Here is a 26,191-nt window from a genome sequence, read left to right on the forward strand (position 1 = left end):
AAAACAAGTCATTTAACAGATACCTAAAGTCCAACTTCATTTCCAAATATACATCCACAAATAGCAAAAGGCACCAGTACAAGATCTGTTTGACATTTCTGCCAAGTTTTGTTGAAAGATACTGAACGGGTGGTGCTCTGGAAACAAAGCCCAACCCTCCCTTTTGAGACTAAATCCATATCATTTCCATGACAACCGAGAAAAATAAAAATGCCAAAAATCTGCAAAGAGCAAAAGGCACCACTCTGGGATCTGTCACACATATTTGCCAAGTATTGTTGATAGATATTGATAGTTTTGTGTTATGTTCCGGAAATGAAATCCACCCCTTTAGCAAAAGGCACCACTTTAGGTTCTGTTTGATATATCTACCAATTTTTGTTGAAAAATATTAAATTTTATTTGAGTTCTGCTCCAGAAACAAAATGATTACATCCCTCCGGACCGAAAGAGGCATTGACTATAATTATGGACAATAAGTGATAGCATGAGTTCACGTTATCTTTTAGACATAAACAACCTTTATTGCTTTGAATTCTGTCTTACTGATCTATTTTAAACCATTGTTTGCAGGTACTTGAAAAACAGAAGCATCATCTTGTCTTAAAATACCACCATTCACTTTCAATCTAAAAACATTACTTTAAGACATTGAACTATGAAGTCTCAGAGTTTACCATTTCAGAGGTAGGAAACAAATTTGTCACCAAAAAAGAAAATACAGCAAGCCTTGAAAGGTTTCCTTCTAAATCACACATCACTACCTTTGCCTCACACTTCTCAGGATTGGACTTCATAGTCAAATACAGAAAGGGCCCTGATCTTTAGCTCACTGTTATTTTAAATTCTCTACAACCATACAAAACTTAAAACACAATCTCTGTTGATTTCTATCATGTTTTCTTCCCAGCATCTACTGCCGCACATACTTTGAATATTACAGTAACCGAAACCCTAATTTTGTTACCTATAACTGTATGTATCCATATTTCAAAGTGCTTACTGACAATGATTAAGAAAGAAGTCCTTTTCAACAAACAATAGCATCTGAGACAATGTAGTCATAAAATATGCAATTTCAGTTAGAGGTGAAAACAGAAATTTGAAAGCTCTGATCAATCAGAATTAAATTTCATGGAGGTACCTTGTTTTGTGGTAGTGTTATTCATTGTAAATCAATGTAGTAATTGTATTAGATTGTTTCTTCTAAGATCCTTGATTCGCAAGCTAGGGCCTAGTTTGGAAGCTGGACCACTGTTGAAGCAAGATGAATGTTATCACTGTCTATATTGCTATAATTACTGTTTTTATACAATATTGCCATTGTATTTGTACTGCAATTGTAATTCCTTTGCAATAATTTATGTTGATTTTTAAACAGGTCAACTTCAGAATACATTGTTATTTGTATCAAATATCTTTGCTGTTTGTCAATTTCTCACCAAATTATTCTATGTATGTTTTTGTTTGAACTTTGAAATGAATGCATAACACTCTCTCATATCTATTCATGAAACTTGGTGAAAATAATGAATAGTACTCATCAAGCATGACCAAGTGCTTAGCTTTGAATACCACATACATATTTCACATTGATACTTGCAGAAACAGCTGAATAATGGACAAAACTATCAGTTTAGATTATGATTGCCACCACGACCATGTTTTAAATTGGCTGTCTGTGAAGGAATTTTGGAAACAATATAGCTGCAGACATTTAAACAAAATTTCAAAATCAGAGACAAAGGTTGTATCTAGATAAAAGATCAAAATAGGCTAAAAATGTTATTTAAAATATAAACACTTACATGGAGACAAGTCATATTTCACAGTGATAAATGAAGAGATCACATGACTGACTGACTGACTGAGTTTAGTTTTACGCCGCTTTTAGCAATATTCCAGCAATATCACGGCGGGGGACACCAGAAATGGGCTTAACACATTGTGCCCATGTGGGGAATCGAACCCGGGTCTTCGGCGTGACGAGCCAACGCTTTAACCACTAGGCTACCCCACCGCCCAGAGATCACATGATATTTTTACCATGTTTCTTACTGGAATGCAGTTTAAGAGAACCCACAGCTGGGATTATTAATACCAACTTTCAGCACAAAAGGCCTTGTACTTTCAATGACGTTAACACTGCAAGTAAATGACAGACAGACAACTAGATAGTGAAATACTCAGAAAATGGACAACATGCCATGACAAAAGCTCACTTGACTTTCCGTCTGGTGAGTAACAAATGCAATAAATCTATATAAATAAGATGTAAAACTTGTATGACAAATAAACAAACAACATATACTTCATAACCTCACTTGAATATTCGATTCAGAGGAGCTAAGAACATCACCAAAGTCCAGTTCGGAGTTTTTCAGGTTAATTTCTACCCTGTATAAAATATGCAGCAATCTAATGGCAAATTGTCCAATCCCATTTCTCAATTAGATTAGGATTCACTCTAATCTACAAGAAGAAGAATGAATCGATGCGAAGACTGATGCGAAGATCAATTTAAGATTAATTCTGATAAACTTGATTTGGATGCATAATTCACACAAACAAGACAGATTATAAGATAGCAGTTGAAATAATCAGGTATTATCAATCATGCTATTATATTCCAAACAAGGTATTATTTATTACGCTTTCATCATATTTCAAAGTCTAACAGTTTATTAGGGTTTTATTAAAACATTACCAAAAAACTAAGTACAGTACATCCTCTCTTAGACATCAGATCCTAAAACTATTCACTCAACATCAATAACAGGCCAATGTGTAGTCAGGATATGCTGGCTAATCACTACCATACCAAATACCAAATTATACAATCACACAAAGGTACATTTGTATGAAAGGGTTATCAATCACCAACATATCACAGTATTACAGGCTGGCACCTAATGGAGGCCTTCTTTTGGGGGGAACAAAGTATATGACCGGAAGTCAATAAGAAGCCAGCTTGTATTGGACATCAAATGTCTAAAAGAAGAACATCTGTATAATGAAGTTAATATATTAATATATTTAAAAATATATATAGTAAATTAACATTGTGAAAGTCATGAAAGACAAATGAATACTATCATGCTTTCCAATAATCATGATATCAAAGAACAGGAAACTCTGTTGAGGTTGAGCTGATAGTGAAGCCATTCCATAGAAACATTGAGCACTATTAAACAACAGACATACATGTTTAGGCATTCCCTTTCAAATGCATATTTCAGAGTAAATAGGTTTCAATCACTAGTAATAGTAATACATAATAGCAATGTTTCCTCCAAGTGGAATCATACATGAAAAGATATCACCTCAATATATCAAAGAAATATATGCACAGAATATTGTTCCACATCACTGCAGCTCACCTCTATATGTAGTCAACAGCTTAAACATGCTTTAAGTGACAACTACATCACAAAAGTTCCTGTCAGCATTGATACTCATTTTCCTCGGTGTAAAAGGTGAGTACAAGAGTATTAACAAAGATTAAACAAACCAAAATTGTCATCAAAGTTTCCAAATCTGCCTGAATGAATGTTCTTTTTGTGAACACAGTTGCAATGCACAAAAGTAACACTCATTTTGTACAGTAAGATTCATGCTACATACATATTAACTTTCTTGACATTTTTAACAATAATTATAGCATAATCACCATAATCACTTTATCAATATGGCTGCTGACGCTGACATATCAAAAATCAATTCAAACTTCATGAACAAATTCTTGTGTTTTCATTTGTAATTTCTACTTTATTGGTTCAGAGATTTCTGATATAATGTTCACATACGCCAATGGACTCAAAATAAGCAGCCCATGACATAAGCTCAGTAGACTTTACTAGCTTTAGTCAGGTGAGCTAAAAAGGAAAATTTATAAATCAGGGACATAACATGCAACAAATAACTAAGAAATGTGCAAACATGGAAAATTATAGTTAACAACTAAGACTTTGAGAAACAAAGAAACACCAATCAAGATAAATAAAAAAGCATTAGATAAATGTTAATAAATTATATTGTAATTGGTGCAAACATCTTGGATCCCCTCTGATAGAATTAAGAAACTGAACAAGATTCAAATGTCTATGATGAGAATTAACACTGATCAACAGAAGCATTATTTGGTTTGGATTTTGTCAATAATGAATCCTGCCTTCACTTTGCTCCAAGTCAGCATATACAGGCCATAAGTGGGATCTATAATGTCTCACCTGCTTGAGATGTGTCTTCAGGCTAGCACCTTCAGGATCTGGCATTGGAGGCAGAACCTCTGCATTTGTGGGCATTGTAATCTGGAACATTGTTGACATGAAAAACTAATTCCAGTATTCTAACTAACTCCTCAAACAACACTGAGTAGAATTACAAAACTTGCATTTTGAAAACAAACAACATGTAGCAACTGCTTGCAACAACATTGGTTCTGAAAGCTGTGTAGGATAAGCAGTTTATAATAATTTTACACATCCTTTGTTCTCTATAGTGTTATCTCTAACACTATTTTCCAGTGTACAAATGAACATTTTCCCCACAAAATACAGGTGTGTGGACAGGGTGCAGATCATACACTTACAAAATTAGTTGATTTGTCATGTAAAGCAAAGACAAAATCTACAGAATGTTACAACTAATCAGCATATCTGGACGGAAGTATGACAGTTATGCCACTATCATAACAAATTGTCATAACACTATCCAGATGTGAAAAGAGTTCAATGTACTTCCAGCTCTGTTGTAAATCTGTGTTATTATCGAATTCAAAGATATATTCAGTTTTATTCACATAAATGTTAGAAAAATCATGTTTGAACTGATCAGCAGATCAAACCAATCAAAATGTTATTTATCATGATCAGTTTACCGCCAGTGACACCTCATTTGACAGAATAAAGCTATACATATCATCAATGACATGTGTAACTCATCACAAGTCAATAGTTTGTTTCCCTGCATGTAGGTACATGGTTTTTCAGATTCACTATTGATAGTTGATCTTGAATGGTGGCTTAGCAGCAGTTATAAAAACACAATATTATAGTTCCGAATGAATTTCTCCCAATCACAGCATTCAAAGTCATTTGAGTTATAATACAAGCTACTTTCAAGTGATTCATCAGGAGCCAGTGCATGTACAAGAGACTGCAATTTCATGCTATGTACACATAATAATCACACCCTCACACATTGATTGCTAAGTAAACAAAATACAAAGTGTGAGGGGAAATGTATTTCACAAATAATGATGTCAGGTAATCTTATAAATTTACATCAGCCTTTTCACTCATTAAGCAGACCAATTAGTTGTAGGTATTTGCAGGAAGACAAATAGCAGTTGACTTTGAAGTTACCTTTTCTTTTACTCAAGTTTGTTTCAGGGACTGTGAAGTTGTATTAAAAACACCTTTCAAGAATATTCACAATTTCACATTTCCTGATCCATATAATCAAAAAACTAAAATATGCTTATGATTCTATTGTTATAATTTGCTCAAGTTAAGTGCAATCACATTCAAGATGGTGAGCACACAGCTAGATTTTGAATATAGAGTGACAATGACAAAACATCGGACAAACCATTATTTGGACAATCTTAACTGAACACCACAATAACCATTTAGGCAATAATATATTCAGCAATATCTTTCATAGAGTAGAATGAAAATTTCAATTTCTGTGTGTTTTCTTTTTAAATTGGTTTAGCCATGGGCCTTAGCCTCCAATTCCATTCTATCAAATATCGGATGTTTGGAAACTAGGCATTTCTACATAGAGGATGTGCCACCATCTCTAAAGCTCAGTTCTGCAATGCACAAGTTGTGTTTGGTTTTCTGAGTTGTGGAGTTTGGATAAAATATGATCAGGCTCCATGTTTTTGAATTTCAGTCCCTATGACTGTCACGTAACTTAGGGAATTTACTCTAAATAAAGCTGTAACGGGTACCTGGGTAGTGTAGTGCTACCTTGCTACCACTACCAGGGTCTAAAATATCTACCTGGTCCCAGCCCTAGTCACAAAATGGATTGAAGGAGGCCTGACCCAAACATCCTGGATACCCTCTGACAGATTTGATTCACAAAGTGCACGAAGTGAAAGAGTTTAGTTTTACGCCGCACTCAGCAATATTCCAGCTATATGGCGGCAGTCTGTAAATAATCTGGACCAGACAATCCCGTGATTAACAGCATGTGCATCGATCTGCACAATTGGAAACCGATGACATATGTTAACCAAGTCAGCGAGCCTGACCACCCGATCCCGTTAGTCGCCTGGGTTACTGAAGATCAATATTCTAACCTGGACCTTCATGGGTCCACAGTGCATGAAACACATGCATTCAAAATTCACTCAAGAACACACAGGAAAGAAGAATGCCATTTGTTCTGCTTTACACATATGCAAAATCATTGGGAAAAGGAAGATTATTTATCTGTCAACTGTTTACAGATAGCTGAATGTGAAGAAGACTTGGGGCGATCTCTACACACCATAACAGATGCAATTGTTTATTGTTTTTCCAAATTGGCATTGTGTATTCAGTGTTGTTACTCTGCAAGGAAGGGGATAAAACAAAGATCAGTTGGTTCAGAATCAGTGTTATATATCTGAGTGGGGTATCCAGATCAAAGAGTGGTATGATATGTCACATTAAAGCATAAGTACAGGCAGGCATACACACACAAGCAATCAATTTACTTGGTAAAAAAATATGTTCTTTTGAATGTACCGTTAACCCCATTTCACCACACCTATTGCAATACCAATATATTAACAGTGGTTACTTTTATGGTTTCATTATGTGTTATGACATCCCATGTGAAAGCTACAATCCTGATTTCACCAGTACTGACTACAAGAATGTGGAACACATTCATAAATGAGAAATAAAATGATAATCTGGCATTGAGACTTCCCATACTGACGTAAATCCAATCAGACAATAATTTAACATACTCATCTGATAATGAGGGAGAAATAGCCTCCTTACAGCACATGGATTTATATTTACTGTGAAGTGTAAGAGGCAGTAAATTGTTTACCTTGTTGGAGTCAAGGTCTATGAGCCAGACATCATCAGGCACCCTGAAGTCCTTCTTGTACAGGAAGAAGCTGGCAGGAACACCAATCAGGTAAGGGGTTGGGGCCAGCAGCAACTACAACAAACACAGACAAATAGGACTGATTAGTTTGTGTGCGTGCATGTGTGCTTGCTTGATCATATATATCTCTGTCTGTCTGTCTGTCTGTGTTAGTGTGTGTCTGTCTCTGTATGTGTGAGGGCGTAAGGTGAGGGTAGGGTGAGGGGTTGGGGAGGGAGGGGGTGGGGGGTGGGGGTGTTTTGGTTTTGTTGTTTTTCAGAGATTTACCTTGGATCTGTGTGGAAGACAAAAAGAGTTTTGACCAAGATTGGACATGTTTGTAAAGAATTCAAAGCTAAGCCTGTTCAGGCTAAGTGTGTAAAGTACCCACCTGCTCTGCTGATGCCATACATGTGGGCAGCAGTGGGATGACTGGGAACATGTACTCCAAGGGATACAGCATGGACACAAATGCCATCACACTCATAGATAAGGCATTGTAGTCACGGGATTGGAGCACAACCTGAAACACATACACGGCAATTCAAATTACACAGCAAGAATTAAACTTTAGTTACTTGGCTCTACAAATACATTTCCTTGAAAAAATGATTAGGTGTTGATATGACAAATTTAAAAACAGAAGTAACCCCATCAACAACCTTTTCCTAAACGTCCCAAAGCTTTCCACCAGAAAGGAACAGTTATATGTATTGCTAGTATTTGTTAGCAAATTTACCCCTGGATTTAGGTTGCCTTTTATCTGTGGGTACCACTGAGACATACAGAATGGAAATGAAAATGTAATTTTCTGAATAAAATTGATATTTTATACTTATCCTGACTCATGCTCTTTTGCTTGTCTTCTTCTTCTTGCGAACATAGTGGAACACTTGTATCTCCCTAATTGAAGCTCCCTTCAATGTAAAATCACTAATTAGTACTCACCAAGAGTTGCTTCCCTTTCCGAAATGTGCGGGATAGGAGGCGCCACCTCTTCCCACATGCTTCACTCGCTCCTGTTTAACGAGCCCAACACTTGAATTTACAGGGAAATCCAAAGTGTTATGTGGGGAGGATGGGAGGGCTTACCTCATGAGTCAGGATAAGTATAAAATATCAATTTTATTCAGAAAATTACATATTTTTCCTTATCCTGACTCATGCTCTTTTGCTTGTAGAATCCTACGGAAACGGAGGTGGGAAACAGAATACTTCGGACTTAAATAATTAGTGATTTATATATGTAATAACCCCCTACGGGAACTTCATAATGGCACTGTAATTAACTCTTTCAACACCAGTCAACCAGAGGCATTTACTGCCATGACACCGAGCTCCAAGAGACTCTGAGGTCATAGATGAAGCCTATGTTTATGAAGGAAATTATAAGCTTGTAAAACGTTATTGCTACTACATCCCATACACCATTTAAAAGATCTAATCCTACTGTTGATAAATATTCAAATAATACAACTACAACTTAAATAAAATTAATTTTTAATGAAAACGCAAGCTTACATTTATAACGTCCAGATAAACCACGAAAGAAGCAAAAACTGTGGCGATTTTTTTCCATTTGTGACATGTCATAACATGCCCGTGCCTTTTTCTTTTCTATTTTCATTTTTACGTAATCAGAAAACTATCATAAAAATATTTCTTAAATAATATGTATGGTCGCCTATTTCTCGATGTCTGTGGCTTTCCGCTCGGTAACATGACATAACAACGGAAAATACCTCCGTTTTCTGAGCGTTGTATGAATAACATGGGAGGCTTAATCGTCTGATGTCGGGTATCGCTCGAAAAGCTCTGAACATCAACAACATCACTGAACCCTTGCCACGAGTATTTTCACAGTTGTAAGAAGCGATTTTATTGGATAAAAATTGGTTTCTAATGACGCTTTTTCGCTACAGTCTGCTATAAGGGTCGTGATTGGTCAAAATGAGACACGTGACCTAAGGCAGCCAATCATATTACGGCAATGGATGACGTCCTCGTAAACGAAAACTTTTAGATTTAGAGGAAAGTTTTGGGTAAAATAATGCTATTTTGAACATATTAAGCAAGAAATCGCTACCTATACGTAAATTATGGAACTTATTGGACGTATCGTGGTAGGTTATGACCTGTGACAAAAATGCTTCATGTATATATTTTCGCATTAAACATCGTGTCCGAGCAGTGAAGATTGAGGCGGCGAGAGCCGGGATGTCACTTGTCAGTGACTTGACTTACATTACATGATCGCACAAAAAGATGGAAATAATAATTTTATATGTACGTTTGACAACTTTTATGAATGTTGTTGTTGATTTTATTCATTAGTTTATTCAATTTATTTAATGAATTCCTCGAAACATCGTTACTTTGCTCTTTGACAATGTTATGGTGGACCCGCTGCCGAAGCATGTGTCCGAGAATCATTGTTTTCAAGAACATTGCGAAGAATAGTTTATAATTTTAATTCTGCTGATAATATATGATAAATTTAAATTTAATAAGTGTTTTCAGACATTGTGAAATGTGATAGATTTAATATATGAATCATAAGTCAGGTAGGTTCCTAAAATTATGTCTGATTTTGACGTGACTACTGCCTGGCCGCTAAAGCGGCCTCCGGTGTCTGGGGACTCATAACGTTGTGGCCACTTAAGCGGCCTGCGGTGTTGAAAGGGTTAAGATAATTCCTGCTGCTATAATACATAAGTTCTACCAGCTGCCATAAATGGGGGTACTACAATATTTAGATAATATGATAATAATAATAATAGTATAAAAGTGACTCAAAAGTGGAGAAGCGACCCAATGTACATGTAACATCAGTACTGGGCTTAAGACTAATGTAGACTTAAGATATGTATATAATTAGCAGAAAACTCCGTAGAGTTATAAGCTAGATAATACTGGTATGATATATACAGAATAATCTCGTGAGACTATGTCTCATCGTCTACGAGGGACTGTCAACTGCTGTGCGAGGACCATGGGACCGAAATGGTGAATACCTGAGATGTCCTCGGTGGTGATATCTCTCAGATAGTGGTTAGCAAACACCATGTCGGATTTCCCAAAGCAGCCCTCCATAATGGTATTCAACGAGCAATTTCCGTGTAGAGCGAGTGTCGAAGCCAGTGCTCTGATTTCATGGGGATTAGATGCTCTTGGAGGGTCGAGTCCTGCAGCCTTGTAGGTACGAAGTATGACAGTACTGATCCTTATCGATATCGTGGTACGGGAGACTTCGGTCTGAGTCGCTGTCGATAGAGGGATGAATAACCGCTTGAGTTGTCGTCACCTCGTTTTGGATCGTTGTAGATAGATTTTGAGTGCTCTCACTGGGCATAATGATAGGTCAAGCGTATCATGAGGTCCGAGAATTGAGGAAAGTGCAGGGACATGGAATAATCTGTCTGGTTGACCTGGCAATTGATTCTTGGCGATAAAGTCCCATCGCAGTCCCATATGCACTATGTTTTGATTGTCATCGAAACGTGTTCTCTAATAATCTAGAGCGTGAATTTCTGACATCCTGGCTGCCGTTGCTAGGGATAACAGGAACAATGTTTTCTGTGTCAGAAATTCAAACGATGTTGATTCCAGTGGTTCATAGGCCTCACTTGTGAGGTGTTGGAGCACTACATTTAGATCCCATGCTGGAGCGCGAAATCTCTGTTTCTGATCCTCCAATCGGAATGAACGTAGCAAGGCCAGTAACTCTGGCGTCTTAGTTACTTGACCTTTAATACAGTCCATACGTGAAGTTGGAATGCTTCTGGGTTTCCGTGCGCTTGTTTGGTGTGAGGATGTACTAGTAGATTCGAGCGCTTTGGTAGTTGTAGTATTGGTTGTCTGATTTCTTGAATTAGAATGGGAAACCACGGAATTAGCGCTGGTGGCGGAAACGCGTACGCGTTGAGGCCTTCCCAGGATATGCTTAGTGCGTCCGTTGCCCACGCTTGTGGATCCGCGACTGGTGATACGAATGTTGTTAGCTGATTGTTGAAGCGAGTGGCGAATAGATCTACTAGCGGAGCTCCTATTTCCTTGATAATCTGTGCAAAGATTTCTGTATGGAGCATCCATTCTGTCGGTGACGGTAGATGTGGCCGAGAGAGTGCGTCTGCTAGTACATTCTTGGCTCCAGGAATGTGACATGCTCTGACATGTATGTTGAGATCGTCGATTAGATCGAACAGTTGAAAGCATAGCGTCAATAGGTTCAATGATCTCGTTGAGCCTTGTTTGTTTATATAAAACGCCACTGTTGAGTTGTCGGTGTGAATCATTAGATGCGCATTCTGTAGAATGGTGCTCCAATGTAGTAGGGCGTTGATTACTGCTTTCATTTCTAGCATGTTTATGTGCAGCTTGCTCTCTTGCTGGTTCCATAACCCTGATGCCGTCCGGTTGGCGAGATGAGCTCCCCAACCTTGGAGCGACGCGTCTACATAGAGATGGGTTTTGAACTCCGGCTCTGTTAAATAGATGCCTTCACAAACATTCGACCTCCTGGTCCACCAAAGTAGATGAGGTCTGAGGTAATAATCTGTCCGGATCGTCCGGTTGTACATTCATGAAAACCAGTAGTGGGCGTAGTTTTAATTCTCTTTGCATGTCATGTCTTGTGCTGACGTGCGAAAAACCAACAGATTTCGCCACTTTGTAGTAAAAACGGAGAGAGTAGTGCTTGAGATACAAGAACTTGTATCTATATCCTACGATCTTGACACCCTTACCGTGTCTGTAAGGAAATGAAGTGATGGCCGACTCTTTAACTGCCATCATTGAAACTATGTAAAAATCGCCTGGCTGCCGCGACCTCGTCTTTAATGATGACAGGGGAGGTCTCTAACCCCATGAAGGCAGCCAAATCACGAAGGTCCAGTCTAACTGGACTGTAATGGAGGCGTTGCTCGCTCGCTGACATGTTATTGTCACTTGTAACCCATGCTTTGATCTGTGAACTACGTTTGATCTCTGTGCAGGGCGTTGTCCCTCGTGGTCCAATCAAAACAAAGCATTTTGATTCTGTAGGCTAGCCGCGCTGTGATGTCACCGGTGTAGCAGGAAAAAGATCCTTGTAGAATCTAGTGCTGTCGTTGATATCTGATCAATCGTCGGTCTTGTCCGTAGCTTTCCGAAGTTACACGAGTGACCACGTGTGTTGAGGGTTAAATTGTAAACGCGTGAATATTTGGGCGCGAAATATTTCGCCGCGTAATATCGATGCTGGGTAGGCTGTCTACTTCAGTCTTGAAGATAATGCCATCGTCCTTATACATAGGCTCAATTGAACTTTCACGTTGTCAGCTTGTAGACTGCATACATCAATGAAGCGTCGTAATTGTAGAATTAATGCTGAACTTGTAAATTTTTTTCTCAGGGAATCGTGGACGATTATGTATTTATCTCGCTGTAGCAAGGCTGCTGTTGAATCCCGTCATTGAGAATGTCTGCAGATCTGTACAAAGGTGAAGATCTGTATAAGGCCATGAATCTTCTAATGTAGATATACCAATCTATGTGAATCCCGTCCTGGATTCCTTCTGAAGATCCGAGCTAGTGATGAATTCTGACAAGAGTACCTCTCTTGCACTGTATTACCTATCTTCAGTGTGTAACGATGAAGATTTTTCCCTTCTAGGATGACGGTACTTCGTGTCCTAGTTGAATAACCTTGACGATCTGCGTAGTGATCTGCGTGGTGGTCGACTTGGTGTGACTGTATGGCACCTTGCATGTAGATAATCGTCTCGTAGTCCGGAATTGCCTACCTGGCAATATATACGGAAATGGTGATTCCCGTGATGATCTGCGAAGCGTCGTTGATGCCCTTGATGTAGGTAGTCGGTCTGAAGATCCTTTATTAGGCTCTTCATTTGTTGACAGTCTCTGAAGATAGCGCCGTCCTTCGCGCAGCTTGTAGACTATAAGTAGCGTTCTGTTAAGAAGTTAAGTACTGCGACGTCTCTGCCTTGTGGATGGCCTGTGCGAATACCTTCGCGCAGGCTCGGTGATGACATATAGCGTTCTGTTGAGAACGTAAGTACTGCGGCGTTTCTGCGTTGTAGATGGCCTGCGCGAATGCCTACACGCAGGCTTGTAGACGGCATGCGGCGTACAGTTGAGAGACGAAGTACTGCGATGTCTCTGCTTCCCTGGAGACCTGTGTGACGACCTGCGTGAAGACCTTCATGGAGACCTGCACGTAGACCTGCGCGGAGACCTGTGTGGGGATCTGCGTGGAAATCGGCGTGGTGAATAGTCCGACAAACTGTGCCTGTAGGGTGACCTGTGGTTTCGCGAAGGTCCTGGTGAATCCCTCGACGATCTATAAGACGAAGATGTCTTGTATACTGTAGCTGACGTCCTTCGCGAAGGCTCATCTGCGTCTGCACTTGGGGAGTGGTGACTGGTCCTTCGCGAATGCCTTCGCGAAGGCTCATCTGCGTCACACTTGGGGAGTGGTGACTGGTCCTTCGCGAACGGCTTCGCAAACGCTGGTCGTCCAATTCTGTATCAGGGGATGGAAGAATTCTCCTTTGCGAATGCCTTCGCGAATGCTGATTCCGCATCTGGGGGATGGCGACTGGTCCTTCGCGAACGCTGGTGGTCCGATTCTTTATCCGGGGATGGCGATTCCTCCTTCGCGAATGCTGATCGTCCATGTCCGCCGCAGGGGATGGTTGAGTCGACCTTCGTGAAGGCTGGCCTGTAGTGTAGATCTGCTGCCAGATGTCACGTTGATGAAGGGTCCCTCAGAGACGACGTCTGCGTTGGAACCTTCGCAAAGGCTCGGGACCTCGTTGTGGGCTGTGACTTCTTCTCCAGGCCGTAACGCTGATCATCTACTGCATAACGTCCCCCGGTTTGAAGGTCTGCGGTGGTAGTAGCGCTGCCCTTTCTGCGTTGATAGCGACCTGGTCCACAGGACGCTCATCTGTTGTCATCCTAGATACCTCGGGTACCGTGGAGATCTGCGCTGAAGTCACCAAAGGTGACTGGTCGTTACTTGTGATGAACCTCTGGGAAGATGATCGGTTGATCATCGGAGAGTCCCTGTACCGTCAACGGAACAATCTCGGCAGAGAAAGTTCTTGTAGTCTGCGCAGACGTCCCCGTAGAGTTGTCGTCATCTAAGGGGCGTGTAGCCTTCTCTGGGTAGAGGATGGTGTCTATACATCGTCTGCGAAGTTGTAGACGCTGCCCTGTCTGCGTTGGTGGTGACGGGACCCATGGGAAGCTCATCAGTCATCAGCGTTGATACATCGAGCTGATTGTGGATCTGTGCTGACATCACTGTAGCTGATACCGGTCGTTTCTTGAGATGAACCTCGGGAATGATGAGCGGCTGCTCATCATACAGGCCCTGTTCTGCGATGGGAACAATCTTGGCCAAGAAAGTTTGTGCGGTCTGCGCTGGCTTCCCCTTGGTGGTAGACGCTGCCCTGGGGGTGCAGAGTCTGCGCTGAGATGTAGATGCGCTCTTAGTCTAGACTGCGACGACTGGATGTCTGGCGATGCAGGTCGCTTCTTGGAGACGGCGGACTGCATCCCACCCCTCTCCTCCAAGAGAACTCCAGCGGAACACCAGACGGGAGGGGATCATCCGACAGCAGTTGACTTGAGAAGGATTCAGCCCCATATCCATGCCTGGATATAGCTTACGTGACCTATCTGCTGTGCGTCACAAGACGCAAAGTAAATATTTGTTAAATGCAGAATTATATAAATTATTGCAAAAACTGCAACCTGAATTGAAAGAACATGGTACAGTACGGCTAGGGCATATTAAATGCGGATCAGCAGCAGAAAAACGTAACTTGCAAACAGTACAGATTTTCATCAACGTAATCTACTGAACAATCACGGCGTCCCGTGAATAAACAGTAGTAAATACGAGTAAATACGAATAAATATTAAACCATATTGTTGAAGGATACTAGCTAAACCTCTATAAGAGACTTGTAAAGGTAACTAAGTAAGAATAATCAAAGGATATAGTGCCGTAGGGAGACACAGGCGCTCTCACATCCTGCTCACTGGGCGAAGGAGAGAGTGAAGAATGTGGGAAGAGGCGGCGCCTCCTTTCCCGAGCATTTCGGAAAGGGAAGCAACTCTTGGTGAGTACTAATTAGTGATTTTACATTGAAGGGAGCTTCAATTAGGGAGATACAAGTGTTCCAGTATGTTCGCAAGAAGAAGAAGACAAGCAAAAGAGCATGAGTCAGGATAAGGAAAAATAAATAAACTGAGTCAGAGTTATTCTTAGTGGTATGTCTATGTAGTCAAGTGTTTATCTCCCTTGGCTGTGACATCACAGCGTGGTTGTTTGAAAATCCTCATGATTGTTCTGAACCATCTTCTGCAATATATAGCGGGGAGGTAGGGTGGGACCTGGACCCCATAATCCAGAGGTAAGTTTATTCACAATTACTAACAATACATGTAAATTGTTCCTGAAGGACAGAAACTTTAGTGGTGTATTTTTCATTGGCTCGTTGTGTGCTTTCTACAGGGATTGAAGAACTAGGCTAATTTCCCCTTAGGAAAGACTGCTGGTTCAGAAATATCATTAATCTGGAAGGATCTGATCAGCTTGTGAAGAGAGCTATTAGAGCCTACTGCATGTCCCTGCATATCACATACTGAAGCAATGGCAGATCTATACACTTCGATGGTACTATGCTCAACCTTCTTGGTGTCTCTTCTTGGTGATATAGTAGAAAATCTGCAATCAGTGGGATAGATATTAGAGTATCAAGGAGTTGTCGGTATCATCTCCACTCGACAAATCTGTTCCACTGTACAAGGAAGCTGTAGAGGGTCTGATCGACTGAGTTATGGCCAATGTTGCAGTACCTCTCACAAATCCCTGTTGCTTGAGTGAACTGCAGATAGTTTCACACGTGCAAACGAAGTTGTATCGTGTACAACGATCTGGTCAGCCAAGCTGGTGCTACTAGATAGATTACACAGTTGTGTGGGTAAATCTTCGTTAAGACTTTTGGGATAAGTTTGAATGGAGGGAAGGCTGTCATTTTCTCCCAGGATATTGTCATTGCATCCACTGCCTAAGCTGATGGTTCCGGTACTGGGCTGACATAAACTGGTAGATGATTGCTGGGGCAAGTCGCAAACAAATCTATCGTGTGGGAACTTCCCAGGTCTCTCCAATCACGTTGAAAGCGTCACTGTGTAAAGTCCATTCTGTTGTGATCACCCGATCCGGCCTGGACAGAGAGATGTTCACTCATCCAGGGATATGTTGAGCTCTGACAAAGCACTTCATAAAATCCGTCATCGTAAACAGCTGCTGGGTTACCTGGAGAAGATAAGATCTGGTCCCTCCTTGCTTGTTGACATATGCTACCTACATAGAGATGTCTGTTGCCAACATAATGCTCTTCCTGTGCAGAAACCAAGCCCAGTGGTGGAGTGCCTTGACTACTGCTAACATCTCCAAAATATTGATGAGGATCATGCTCTTTTCTATTGTCCACTGGCCTTGTACCTGAAGATGTTCCATGTGAGCACCCCAGCTCATTGTTGATGCATCTGGATATATGGTTAAAACCAGGGCAAGTGGATGGAAGCCCCCTAAAGATTGCTTGTATCCTTTGTCCACCATAGAAGTTCTTCTCTGACTCTCTGGGAAGGTTATGAGTGCCACTAGATCGTAAAATCTGTGCTGATGTATCCAAATCTGGGATTCTCGCTGATGGATCCTGGCCCAGGACGTATAGACACTGGAGGGGAACTGAGAAGCCGGAAAATCTTGTCCAACGTTCTGGCGGTGGATAGATGTAGCATACCCGTGCATCTAGTATCGCTGAAAAAAACTTGATCCTGGGTGTTGGTGTCATTTCGGATTTTGTCTGAATGAACTATCAGTCCCAGGTGGGTGAACACCCAGTTCTTGTTGAGAGTGATGAGATCATGATCATGCACATCTCTCCTGTGTCTTTCTTTGGTACCAGAAAAACAGGAGAACAGACACCCTTCGATGTGTCTTGGGTGGACGGTTCGACTACTGCTTTCTTCTCTAGTAACTGCTCTATCGCCAGGGTAGCCACTGTCCCAAGGAAGGATGTAACCCTGCTCTATTACTGAAAAAATCCAACTGTCTGAGGTGATCTGTTTCTAATTGTCCAGGAATATCAATAGTTGACCCCCACAGGCAAGGGGGTATAAGCCCTTGTGATAGTGATCCACAACAGCCAGTAGATCGATCACACGGACCACCCATGGCCCGCGGCTGCCGTCCGCTAAACTTCAGCCACACCACCCGTGCCTGTCGTACCTGCCATGGTAACTGCTTTTACTCTCTGGGCTGTCTCCGTGAACATGGCCTGACCACAGTCCACTGGCTCAATCCCGTTGGGCTCTTACAGCTCTGTCCCATCCCTGCGGATAACGGCAGACTGCCAAGCGGGTTTCATGATAGTAGGGTCAACCACAAGCGGCTGCTACCCAAACGGACGGTAGGGCTTGTGCGGCTGTAGCCAGCATCATACGGCTCACAGCCGACTGGTTATGTGGGTCTGCTGTCTAATCCACCTGCCGCTGTATTCTTATGAATTTTGCCTCGTTCCGTAACTCTCGACTCTGCCAGGGACTTATTCATAGAGGCATTAAGATCATACTTAAATAACAAGAATAACGCTGTAATGGCGGCAAGATCTAACTGTCCCGAGGAAGAGCGCAATTTAGCCTTAGATTTGCTTTTGGATTCCCGATTTGGTGGAAATCGTAGTAGATCGGGAAGAATTGGTACATTTTGAAGGTTTCGAGCATTAGGACAAATTCTTTTACTGAGAAAAAGAATAATTAGCGTCCATCTTAATCCAGTTTTCCCTAGATAATTCTTGGCAAAGTAAACAGCGATATTCTAACGAACAAGACTTACAGTCCATTTGGCTCAAAAGTGGACAATTGTAACTCGTTTGTTAAACAACTTTTTTTATTTCAAGGTCATAAATTCTGCAAAAAACTTATAGAGTTGGTCTGATGCTTTGATTATGATCAGCGTTGCATTAAGAATTATATGCTTACTAGTTTTCAAGTTAGATTGCAATTCATGAGTCCGCTTTTGAGAGAAATGGACTGCAGTTTATTTTTTCATTTCCATTTCTGTATGTCTCAGTGGTACCCACAGATAAAAGGCAAACATAATCCAGAGGGAACATTTGCGACATAATTACACACATTATAAACTATACTGATATCAATCATGTGATTGAGAAAACAACTTGCTTAGAAAGTGGATCTCTAATTCAAAACTATAACTGAATATGTGCTGCTTAATTGTGCATGAGGATGTATCTCACTTTTGATCAACTTCGGTTTCACCAATCAACTTATTCACTAAGTTAGCCCTTAAATGTATTTCTACCATTGTATTTGATAAAGTTAACATAACAATTTGAGTATATTCAGAAACAAGCCCCAAGGTATATTTACCCATTCAGTTTTTATGATATTTGCCAACAATTCATTGAACTTGACCTTAATGTTAAAATAAATTTTAAATTTTAAGAGATTGTCTGGAACTGATCAACAAGTCTGTTCAAGTAAGTACAATTGTTATTCATCACTGTTTCTTGTAAGATTGACCAATGCTGACCAATTCAGATGCTTATCAAACTAAACCTGCCACTTATAAGTGACTATCCAAGTATCAAATTTGCTCACATTTCATGAACATGTGGCCAAGTTATTGTCAGGACACAGAGTGAGATAATTACCAAATGCAAGGCAGCAATTTGAATCAGCATGAAGAGACTAAAATGTGTCAATGTACCTTGTGTTCCAGTATGACTGCAGTCAGCACCTTGAGACATGTGTCCACTCCTAGTAGTTCCAGAGGCAGGTGAAGAGGGAAGTCGATGAGTGTAAAACGTGTGTGGTCTGGTAAGGCAAACAGTATGGGTGGCTGCAGGTCCTTTGGTAGGATGCTCACCTGTCCCAAGAGAACACGCCTGGTATGAGAATATCACCAGATTATCCAACCAAAGATATACCAGGATAACTCAGTTATTAAGACAGTTAATCATAAAGTATAGGCAATACATGCAACACCAAAAGTAGTGCTATCATTTCCTTATTGTTTAAAAAAGTCCCCAAATGAAATGTGTCATGAACCAGTCAGACTAAAGCAGGTGACTAGTAGGTTAGTAGAAACATTACATACTTCGGAATAATATGGAATATTACATAAGGATAATTACTATAATACTTTCATCATTTATGAAGATTTATTGTCTCTAACTGTTTGTGACAGCCAAACAAAACCAAAACCATCAGGAATAAGTTGATCTATAATATTTGATTTTTTTTACCCTCCATCATCTAAATATAGTCACAAGTTGTAATTTTTTTCTCTGCGGCAGTCTTCACCATAAGCAACATTTCTAAAACGTTGTCACAAGCACAAGGTGGATTTTCTATATACCCTCAAAATGAGTCAAATCTCTTGAACCTCTAAATTTCATGTGTGTAAATTTCTTGGTACATAGAGATTACAGAACGAGTGGATGTATTGAATATGGAAAATCATAGATTCAAATCGCTATTACTGGTTTGTATTACAAGGGGTAAGCGCAGTAGTTGGAACTGTGAAACAAATGCACGTGCGGTACGCGAAGAGCGTTAACTTATAACAACCCTTGTCGTTTTCGGTGTTTAATTTGATGTGCATACCCCTTGTAATACAAACCAATAATAGCCATGTGAAACTATGATTGTTTGTTAAACAACTTTTATCCTAAGTCGAATAAAATTCTGAGATTTAAATGTTCAATTGGCAAGGTAAAATCATGAGGATTCGCAGTCTTAATTTCACTTTATGTATTTTACTTTTTGGTTTAAAATGACATTCATCGGTACGTTTTCACTGCAAACAGACTATAGTTTTGTGATCTATTTATTACATACAGGACGGGAAAACAGTGTATTTAAAGAACCGGACAAAAAACGATGAGTGACATTTACGCGTAATAATACAAAGTAACAGTGGCGTACATTATCTCTTTTGGCTCAAGAATATGCATAAATGATTGGTCTAGTTTTCATTGTGAAAACACCAGGAAAGTCAATAGTGAGTAAAATTTAAATTTGCATTTTCAAATAGATTGGTGTACAGGTTACAAGTAATTACATTTCTCAGTCACTGAACACTAACTTCGTCACTCAAACACAGGACGTGTCACTGCTAAACAATGATGACTTGCTGTGAACAGAATAACACCGACTCAGTCGACTTAGATTTAAGAAGTTTATTGTCATCAAGTCTCGTTTTCTTTTCTGGTCCAAAGAGGTTTACATTGATGGTACCTCCATAGATAGGGGCAGTGAAGATGGACTGCACTAATGCTTTACTCCAGTAGCTAATTGTCTGATTGCTCTGGGTAGCCAAGTTGACAACAGCAGTGGAAGGGAGACTGCTGTCATTTTGACGTAACCCGACTAACGCTTTAGTCCAGTAGCTAATTGTCTGATTGCTCTGGGTAGCCAAGTTGACAACAGCAGTGGAAGGGAGACTGCTGTCATTTTGACGTAACCCGACAAGTGCGAGAGAAGTGGATTGATGGCTCAACATTTGACTCAAGGTCCTTGTGTAGTTGTTGATACTCTAGATGTTTCTGTTCCTTGATATTTTGCATTATTTCTGTTTGGGGAATGTTGCCATGAGCGAGTTCTTCAACAAAATACTTTCTACCTCAGTGAATAGTAAACCATTGGTTTTCTAATCCTGCATTTTGGTCATTCGTCTCATGAAGGAGCCCAGTTCGTTAACTCCAACTGGTTGTTGCTTAAACCAAGGATGTATGGCAGACGCTTGTTGGTGGCGAGGAAGAACGGCGAGTCAGGGAGTGAATATCCAGCTGGTCGGAGTTTGCCATATCGCTTGAATAGTGAAACCGGACAACTTTCATCATCAAAAGCCCAAGCTTTAAAACTTACATTTCAAACACCATTTTTACTGTCACCCTAGCAAGTGTTGGACTGTCTTTACTGAAATTCAAGAAATTCAGTTCCATCCCGGTTTGCCTTCAAGGAGACATGATTCCACTTCATGTCATTGTGCAGCTTCGCACAACGGATTCCAAAGAGGGTAGTATTAAACCACCAATGTGAATTCAAAATAGCTTCAGGATAGCTTGTTCCAAGTTGTCTGGTTTGAAAATGTTTGGTAACATCATCAGACGGGGATTCTGAATGCTTAGGTAAGTTACCTTTTCAATCACTCTTAAGAACCTTTTGTTCTGTTTTCACAATATCAGCTAGCTTAGAAAATGCAGCGATACTGAACAGCGATGCACTGTAGTTCCTTGATTTCAGTAGCCTGTCAAGGCTTGAAATCATTGACTCCAAAGATGAGGGCTCGTAGTTTGTGCCATCAGTTTTAATCACACTAATGAACAAAGAGCATAAAATGTCACAAAGTTCATGTTTGGCGATGGTTCCAATAGGATGTAAATCCCCCTTGCTCTCCATGAACGATCCTAGATGCTTCACGTCGCATATTGTTTTGTTTTTACTGTATTAACATTTCTTTTGTCAGTGACAAAGGTATCAATGTCATAAGTGTATGGCTCTTAGAAATAGTCATCATTCATCAAATTTCTCAGCACTTCAGAGGGTAGATCAACCTGAGGAATTGACAGCTTTGACATTGATGGTGACAATGGCTTACTTGGAGTCTCAGCTATTTTCATACATCTAAATTGAGGTACTTGCCAAATTTCTCCTAAAAGCAGTTTCACATTGTAGAGTCTGTATGTCCCTTAAGGCTGAATTATTGATACCACTCTTCCCCGGTCCTTTCCATCATTAGAAACAAAGTCATTTACATTAAGACTGTAATCCATGATGACAAATTAAGCTGACGATGCCAGATGTAAACAAAATGAAAGGGACATAACTCTGTCATGACTACTTTAAAGAGAAAATAAACAGTTACAAATATTCAGTTGAAAAATATTACTAATCCCCAGGACACCGAAATTGAATTTTAATTATCCACAAACCTAATGTTTGGTTTGGTTGACATTTTGGGTAAAAAACTGCTTGAATGGAGTTATGATGTACATTTAAAATATTGAGGTGGCAACAGAAAAGTCACTTGCACTCAAACAACTGATTCAAAAAGCAGTTTGGCATTATGATGTCACTATCATTGAATAACCTAGTTTGGTTGGATAACTTCCTACTGGTTACACAACACCTGTTTCAAAACAAAAATCATCTTAAAAATATTCAGAACACTTGTGTGAAAAATCACAGTATCATCCAACTCCTACAACAAACACATGTATATTTTCTGCTTATTCTCTTCCAAATGTTGGACCCTTCCATCAGATGTGAAAAGGAAAGCACTACTGACCTCTACTCTCGTCTTTCCAGGTACAGGGACAGGGGCACTAAGCAGGCGCAGGATCCATGTCTCAATCTCCCGCACCTCGTGCATCACAAGTGACGAGATGCTGTCACTACAAATTCCTGTCAACACACCCCACACCGTGTCCCTGCAGAACAAAGTAACAACACATCTTTGAGATTTCTGAGGATTCAGAAGCTATATGTGACCTGTTCCATACAAAGAGACCACCTTTCGGAAATTGTGAGCTTCATGTTTTATTTTTCGGCAAGATAAAGGGGTCACAAGATGAGAAGGGAAATAACCCTGCTAATGATTAATTTCTATCATAAAAGGTTGGTTGAATTAGTTCTTTGTTCAAACCAGGGGATATTTTACATAACTGTTTTTAACAGTTGAAATTGATGGCTTTGAACAGAACTATAATCATACAAATACTCAAATGTTTGGACACTGATGCACTGGTGACTAATGTTGTCTTATGTGAACAAAATTGCACTCTCTTATGAATTCAAACGACATTCTATGGGGATATTGTAATTTTTCCGGTGAACTGAACCTTGACGCAACAACACTTGAACATACTTCGAGTCATCCAGTTGCATTTAGAACACTAATGGTCAGTGAAGGTGCTCAAAGATACACAGCTGATAAAATTGACAACCTGTTTGAATCATATCTAACGAAACTTGTGTTTCTGGATAATTGCATTGACATCCAGCGCTCTAGATAAGCTTTTTCCAATCCGAGTATTCTACCCATGGTGTCTGTTATCATGGGTACTAATGATCTTCAGTGGGTACTCAATTTTTCCGATACCCACCCTTTTTCAAAATGTGGTTATTTTCTAAGTCAGTAATTTAACAAATGTTAGCCAATTGTTTGTACTTCAGACATTAACATGGTTTAAAGAGAAAGACATGTTATGTCTAGTAAGGTTAGACATCTGAATACTTGGCCTACTACCACTTGCCCCCACACTTGTAAGGCACAAACTTATCTTTGCCGACTGACAATAAGTGCAGCATAGCCTCATTTCATCACATTGTTTATTGAAAAATGACCATGGAAACTTAACTAGCTGCGTTTGCGCGATTGTTTCTCTGTAGTTCAAAAAGTGCACAGTTACAACTTCCATAGTGAAATTAAATTGATTATCTACCCGATCTTCTCGTAACATTTGACAGTTACTAGTAGCTACTTTCTGTTATGCATTTGTTTTTTACCAGTAAATCAGCTGGCCAACAACTAACCAAAGCGTTTTTGTAACATCCTTTTGCGTATTTTGGCACGATACAGATATATTTCAGTACATATTTTGGAAATTTCAATCACAAGTTTTACGCAGATACACAGCTTATCTAGACTTGTGGACATCAAATGAATGACAATGGTTCCCTGTACTGCCTAAACCTGAGACACTACATGGTGCATTTACACATATGACATAGGATGTTGCCATGAAGTGTGTTCTTAGAGATGTGCCTGGATATAAGTTTATGTTCCATGTGTTCAGAACTGATTTTATATAAAAAAAATATGCCTTACTCATTTTCAATAGTTGGCGACATTTGGTCCCTTTCTATGAAACAGATCACATATATCTAACTAATGACAACATGGTTTGGATGATTAACTTTTTATTACAATCTACTGACAAATGGTGAAACTACCAACTTACTTGCTAACATTGCACTGAACCTCCACAACAATTGTAAAATGATGTTAAAAAATTTCATTCGGTACAGGAGTACAGAAGCTTACCTTGATTCCAGAATGGAACATTTAAGGCTTAAAGACATGCTTCACAAGTTGCTTTGCGTGAATGACATACTAAAGTTGCTCTCAGTCACACAACCTGGTTCAGACTCAAGATCTCTGTTTTTGCACACTTCGTGTAAGTTATACAACACTCACCTTACATTCACATGTCTAACACATATAGCTTGTATCAATGCATGCATTATGTAGCTTGTACCAATGCATACATAATGTACAAACTGCAAGTTTCACTGTTTCCTCTAAATAAGAACTAGCAAGACTAGAGATTTCAAGAGTATGGCTTCTATTCATCATACAAAAAGCAGCCTGAACTGGTTATTTTCACCAGCAAAACATTGAGACATGCCACACATCATGAGAAAATGTGATAAAAGATTCTGCAGTAACCAGCCATGCCCATAAATCTTTAGTTCCCATAGCTTTTGTCAGAACTGGAAAATTATTTAGAAAAACAAATGCAGCAAACTGGAATTGTTTCGATAAAAGAATGAATAAAAGAGATGTGTAACTGACAAAAAGAAAGCTCACCTGGTCAGTGCCTTTGATCCGCCAATCCTCTTGGTACAACTTCTGTCATGACAAGCCTCGATCAGTCTCCTTAGTATAAACAAACATTCTCTAAATGTGGAAAAGAAAGGGTGATGACTAACAATACATAATGATGTCAGAGTGTTGTTGCGGACACGGCTTGCACTTCTTGATTTCCGTTTTGTCCTTGGTGACTTTGGTTTCTCATATTCAACGGAACTGACAATATCTGTTGAGTTGGTGCTACCTATAGAAAGATTCAATCTATCGGTTTTCTGCCAGTCTGAAGAATAACTTTTTTTTTCAAATGGACGAAAGAAGTTAACACAGATGCCATATCTGACAATGCCCGAATCCTTTTCTGTCAGTGTGAAGACAAAAGATGTTGTCTCACGGAGGCTCATTCGCTTTGGTCCCACGCTGATGCATCCTTCAGGCTGGCAGAAGAAGATGACATCTGTTGGTAAGGGGAAATCTTTGTGATCCTCTAGGGGATAGCGGCGGAGTAGTTCAGGAGTCTGGGCAACATGGTTGTTATGGTTGGGGTGCCGACTACCAGTTATAACAATATAATCAAGTAGTCGTGGGCAGAAGTATTTCCTGTCACACATTATGGGATCAAGAGTTTATATCGGTTTGTGACTCGGACCATATTTATCCAATGTTTATCAATGAGTCTGGTTACATGTCATCTTATTCGCTCTTGCATATCCTCTGAATTGGGAAATCTGAAACAAAAAGAGAAGTTTGTAATCAGTTTGTAAACTAATATGTTTATTTATATATATACAGAACCGTAAGCTAAATTCGAGGATAACCTTGATTGGTGGATCGCGGTAATTATTATGCTATCTTGTAAATGAAGTCTCATATGACATCACAAATCAGTACAGATATACACGCAATGCCACACCTCGCTGACAAAAATGTGCCAAATATCTGCATTACACGTACATAATTGTCCAGCACTGAGATAAATAGCCCAATATCACTAATGCCACTAATACTAGGGCTGCAAAATACACTATGTGGCGAATATGATACGTATCATGAATATTGGGCAACGAATACGAATAATTATTCACGAATACAATATTGTAGTTAAGTGATTGATGTACAATATGGAACGTCCTTGTTGACAGTTTTGATTTGTCACACCAATAACCAGTGATCTCATGACACTCAAATTTGGCATGTAATAGTTATAGTCGACAGTACCATGTGCGGCCTTCGCAAACTAACATGACTTGCGCTACTGCAATGCTAGTACGTATTCCATCCTTGCATATCTCACTTTCCAAAAGTACACAAGGGTTCAAGTAAAACATGCTCCCTTAAAAAAATCGTAAATATTCGTTAATATTCGGTTCTGGTGACCACGAATAACAATTGAAC

The 26,191-nt window shown here is 39.8% G+C and overlaps 1 protein-coding gene across 6 annotated transcripts in view; it reads right to left on the bottom strand.

Annotated features, from left to right (window-relative positions):
• LOC124290481 (MAP kinase-activating death domain protein-like) overlaps window positions 1–26,191 on the bottom strand; it is a 152,847-nt gene that overhangs the window by 107,475 nt on the left and 19,181 nt on the right. For all 6 annotated transcript variants that reach the window (XM_046727191.1, XM_046727190.1, XM_046727189.1 and 3 more), the window contains exons 2-7: window positions 24,797–25,524; window positions 22,493–22,634; window positions 18,908–19,066; window positions 7,487–7,618; window positions 7,057–7,170; window positions 4,230–4,310 (exon numbers count right to left, since the gene is read on the bottom strand). In XM_046727191.1, coding sequence (XP_046583147.1) covers window positions 4,230–4,310; window positions 7,057–7,170; window positions 7,487–7,618; window positions 18,908–19,066; window positions 22,493–22,634; window positions 24,797–25,407 — 1,239 coding nt within the window. In that variant the 5' untranslated portion in view covers window positions 25,408–25,524. The remainder of the gene's footprint in view (window positions 1–4,229; window positions 4,311–7,056; window positions 7,171–7,486; window positions 7,619–18,907; window positions 19,067–22,492; window positions 22,635–24,796; window positions 25,525–26,191) is intronic.

This window comes from Haliotis rubra, unplaced genomic scaffold, assembly GCF_003918875.1.
Source record: "Haliotis rubra isolate DU_JTF1 unplaced genomic scaffold, ASM391887v1 Scf467, whole genome shotgun sequence".
NCBI lineage: Eukaryota > Metazoa > Mollusca > Gastropoda > Lepetellida > Haliotidae > Haliotis > Haliotis rubra.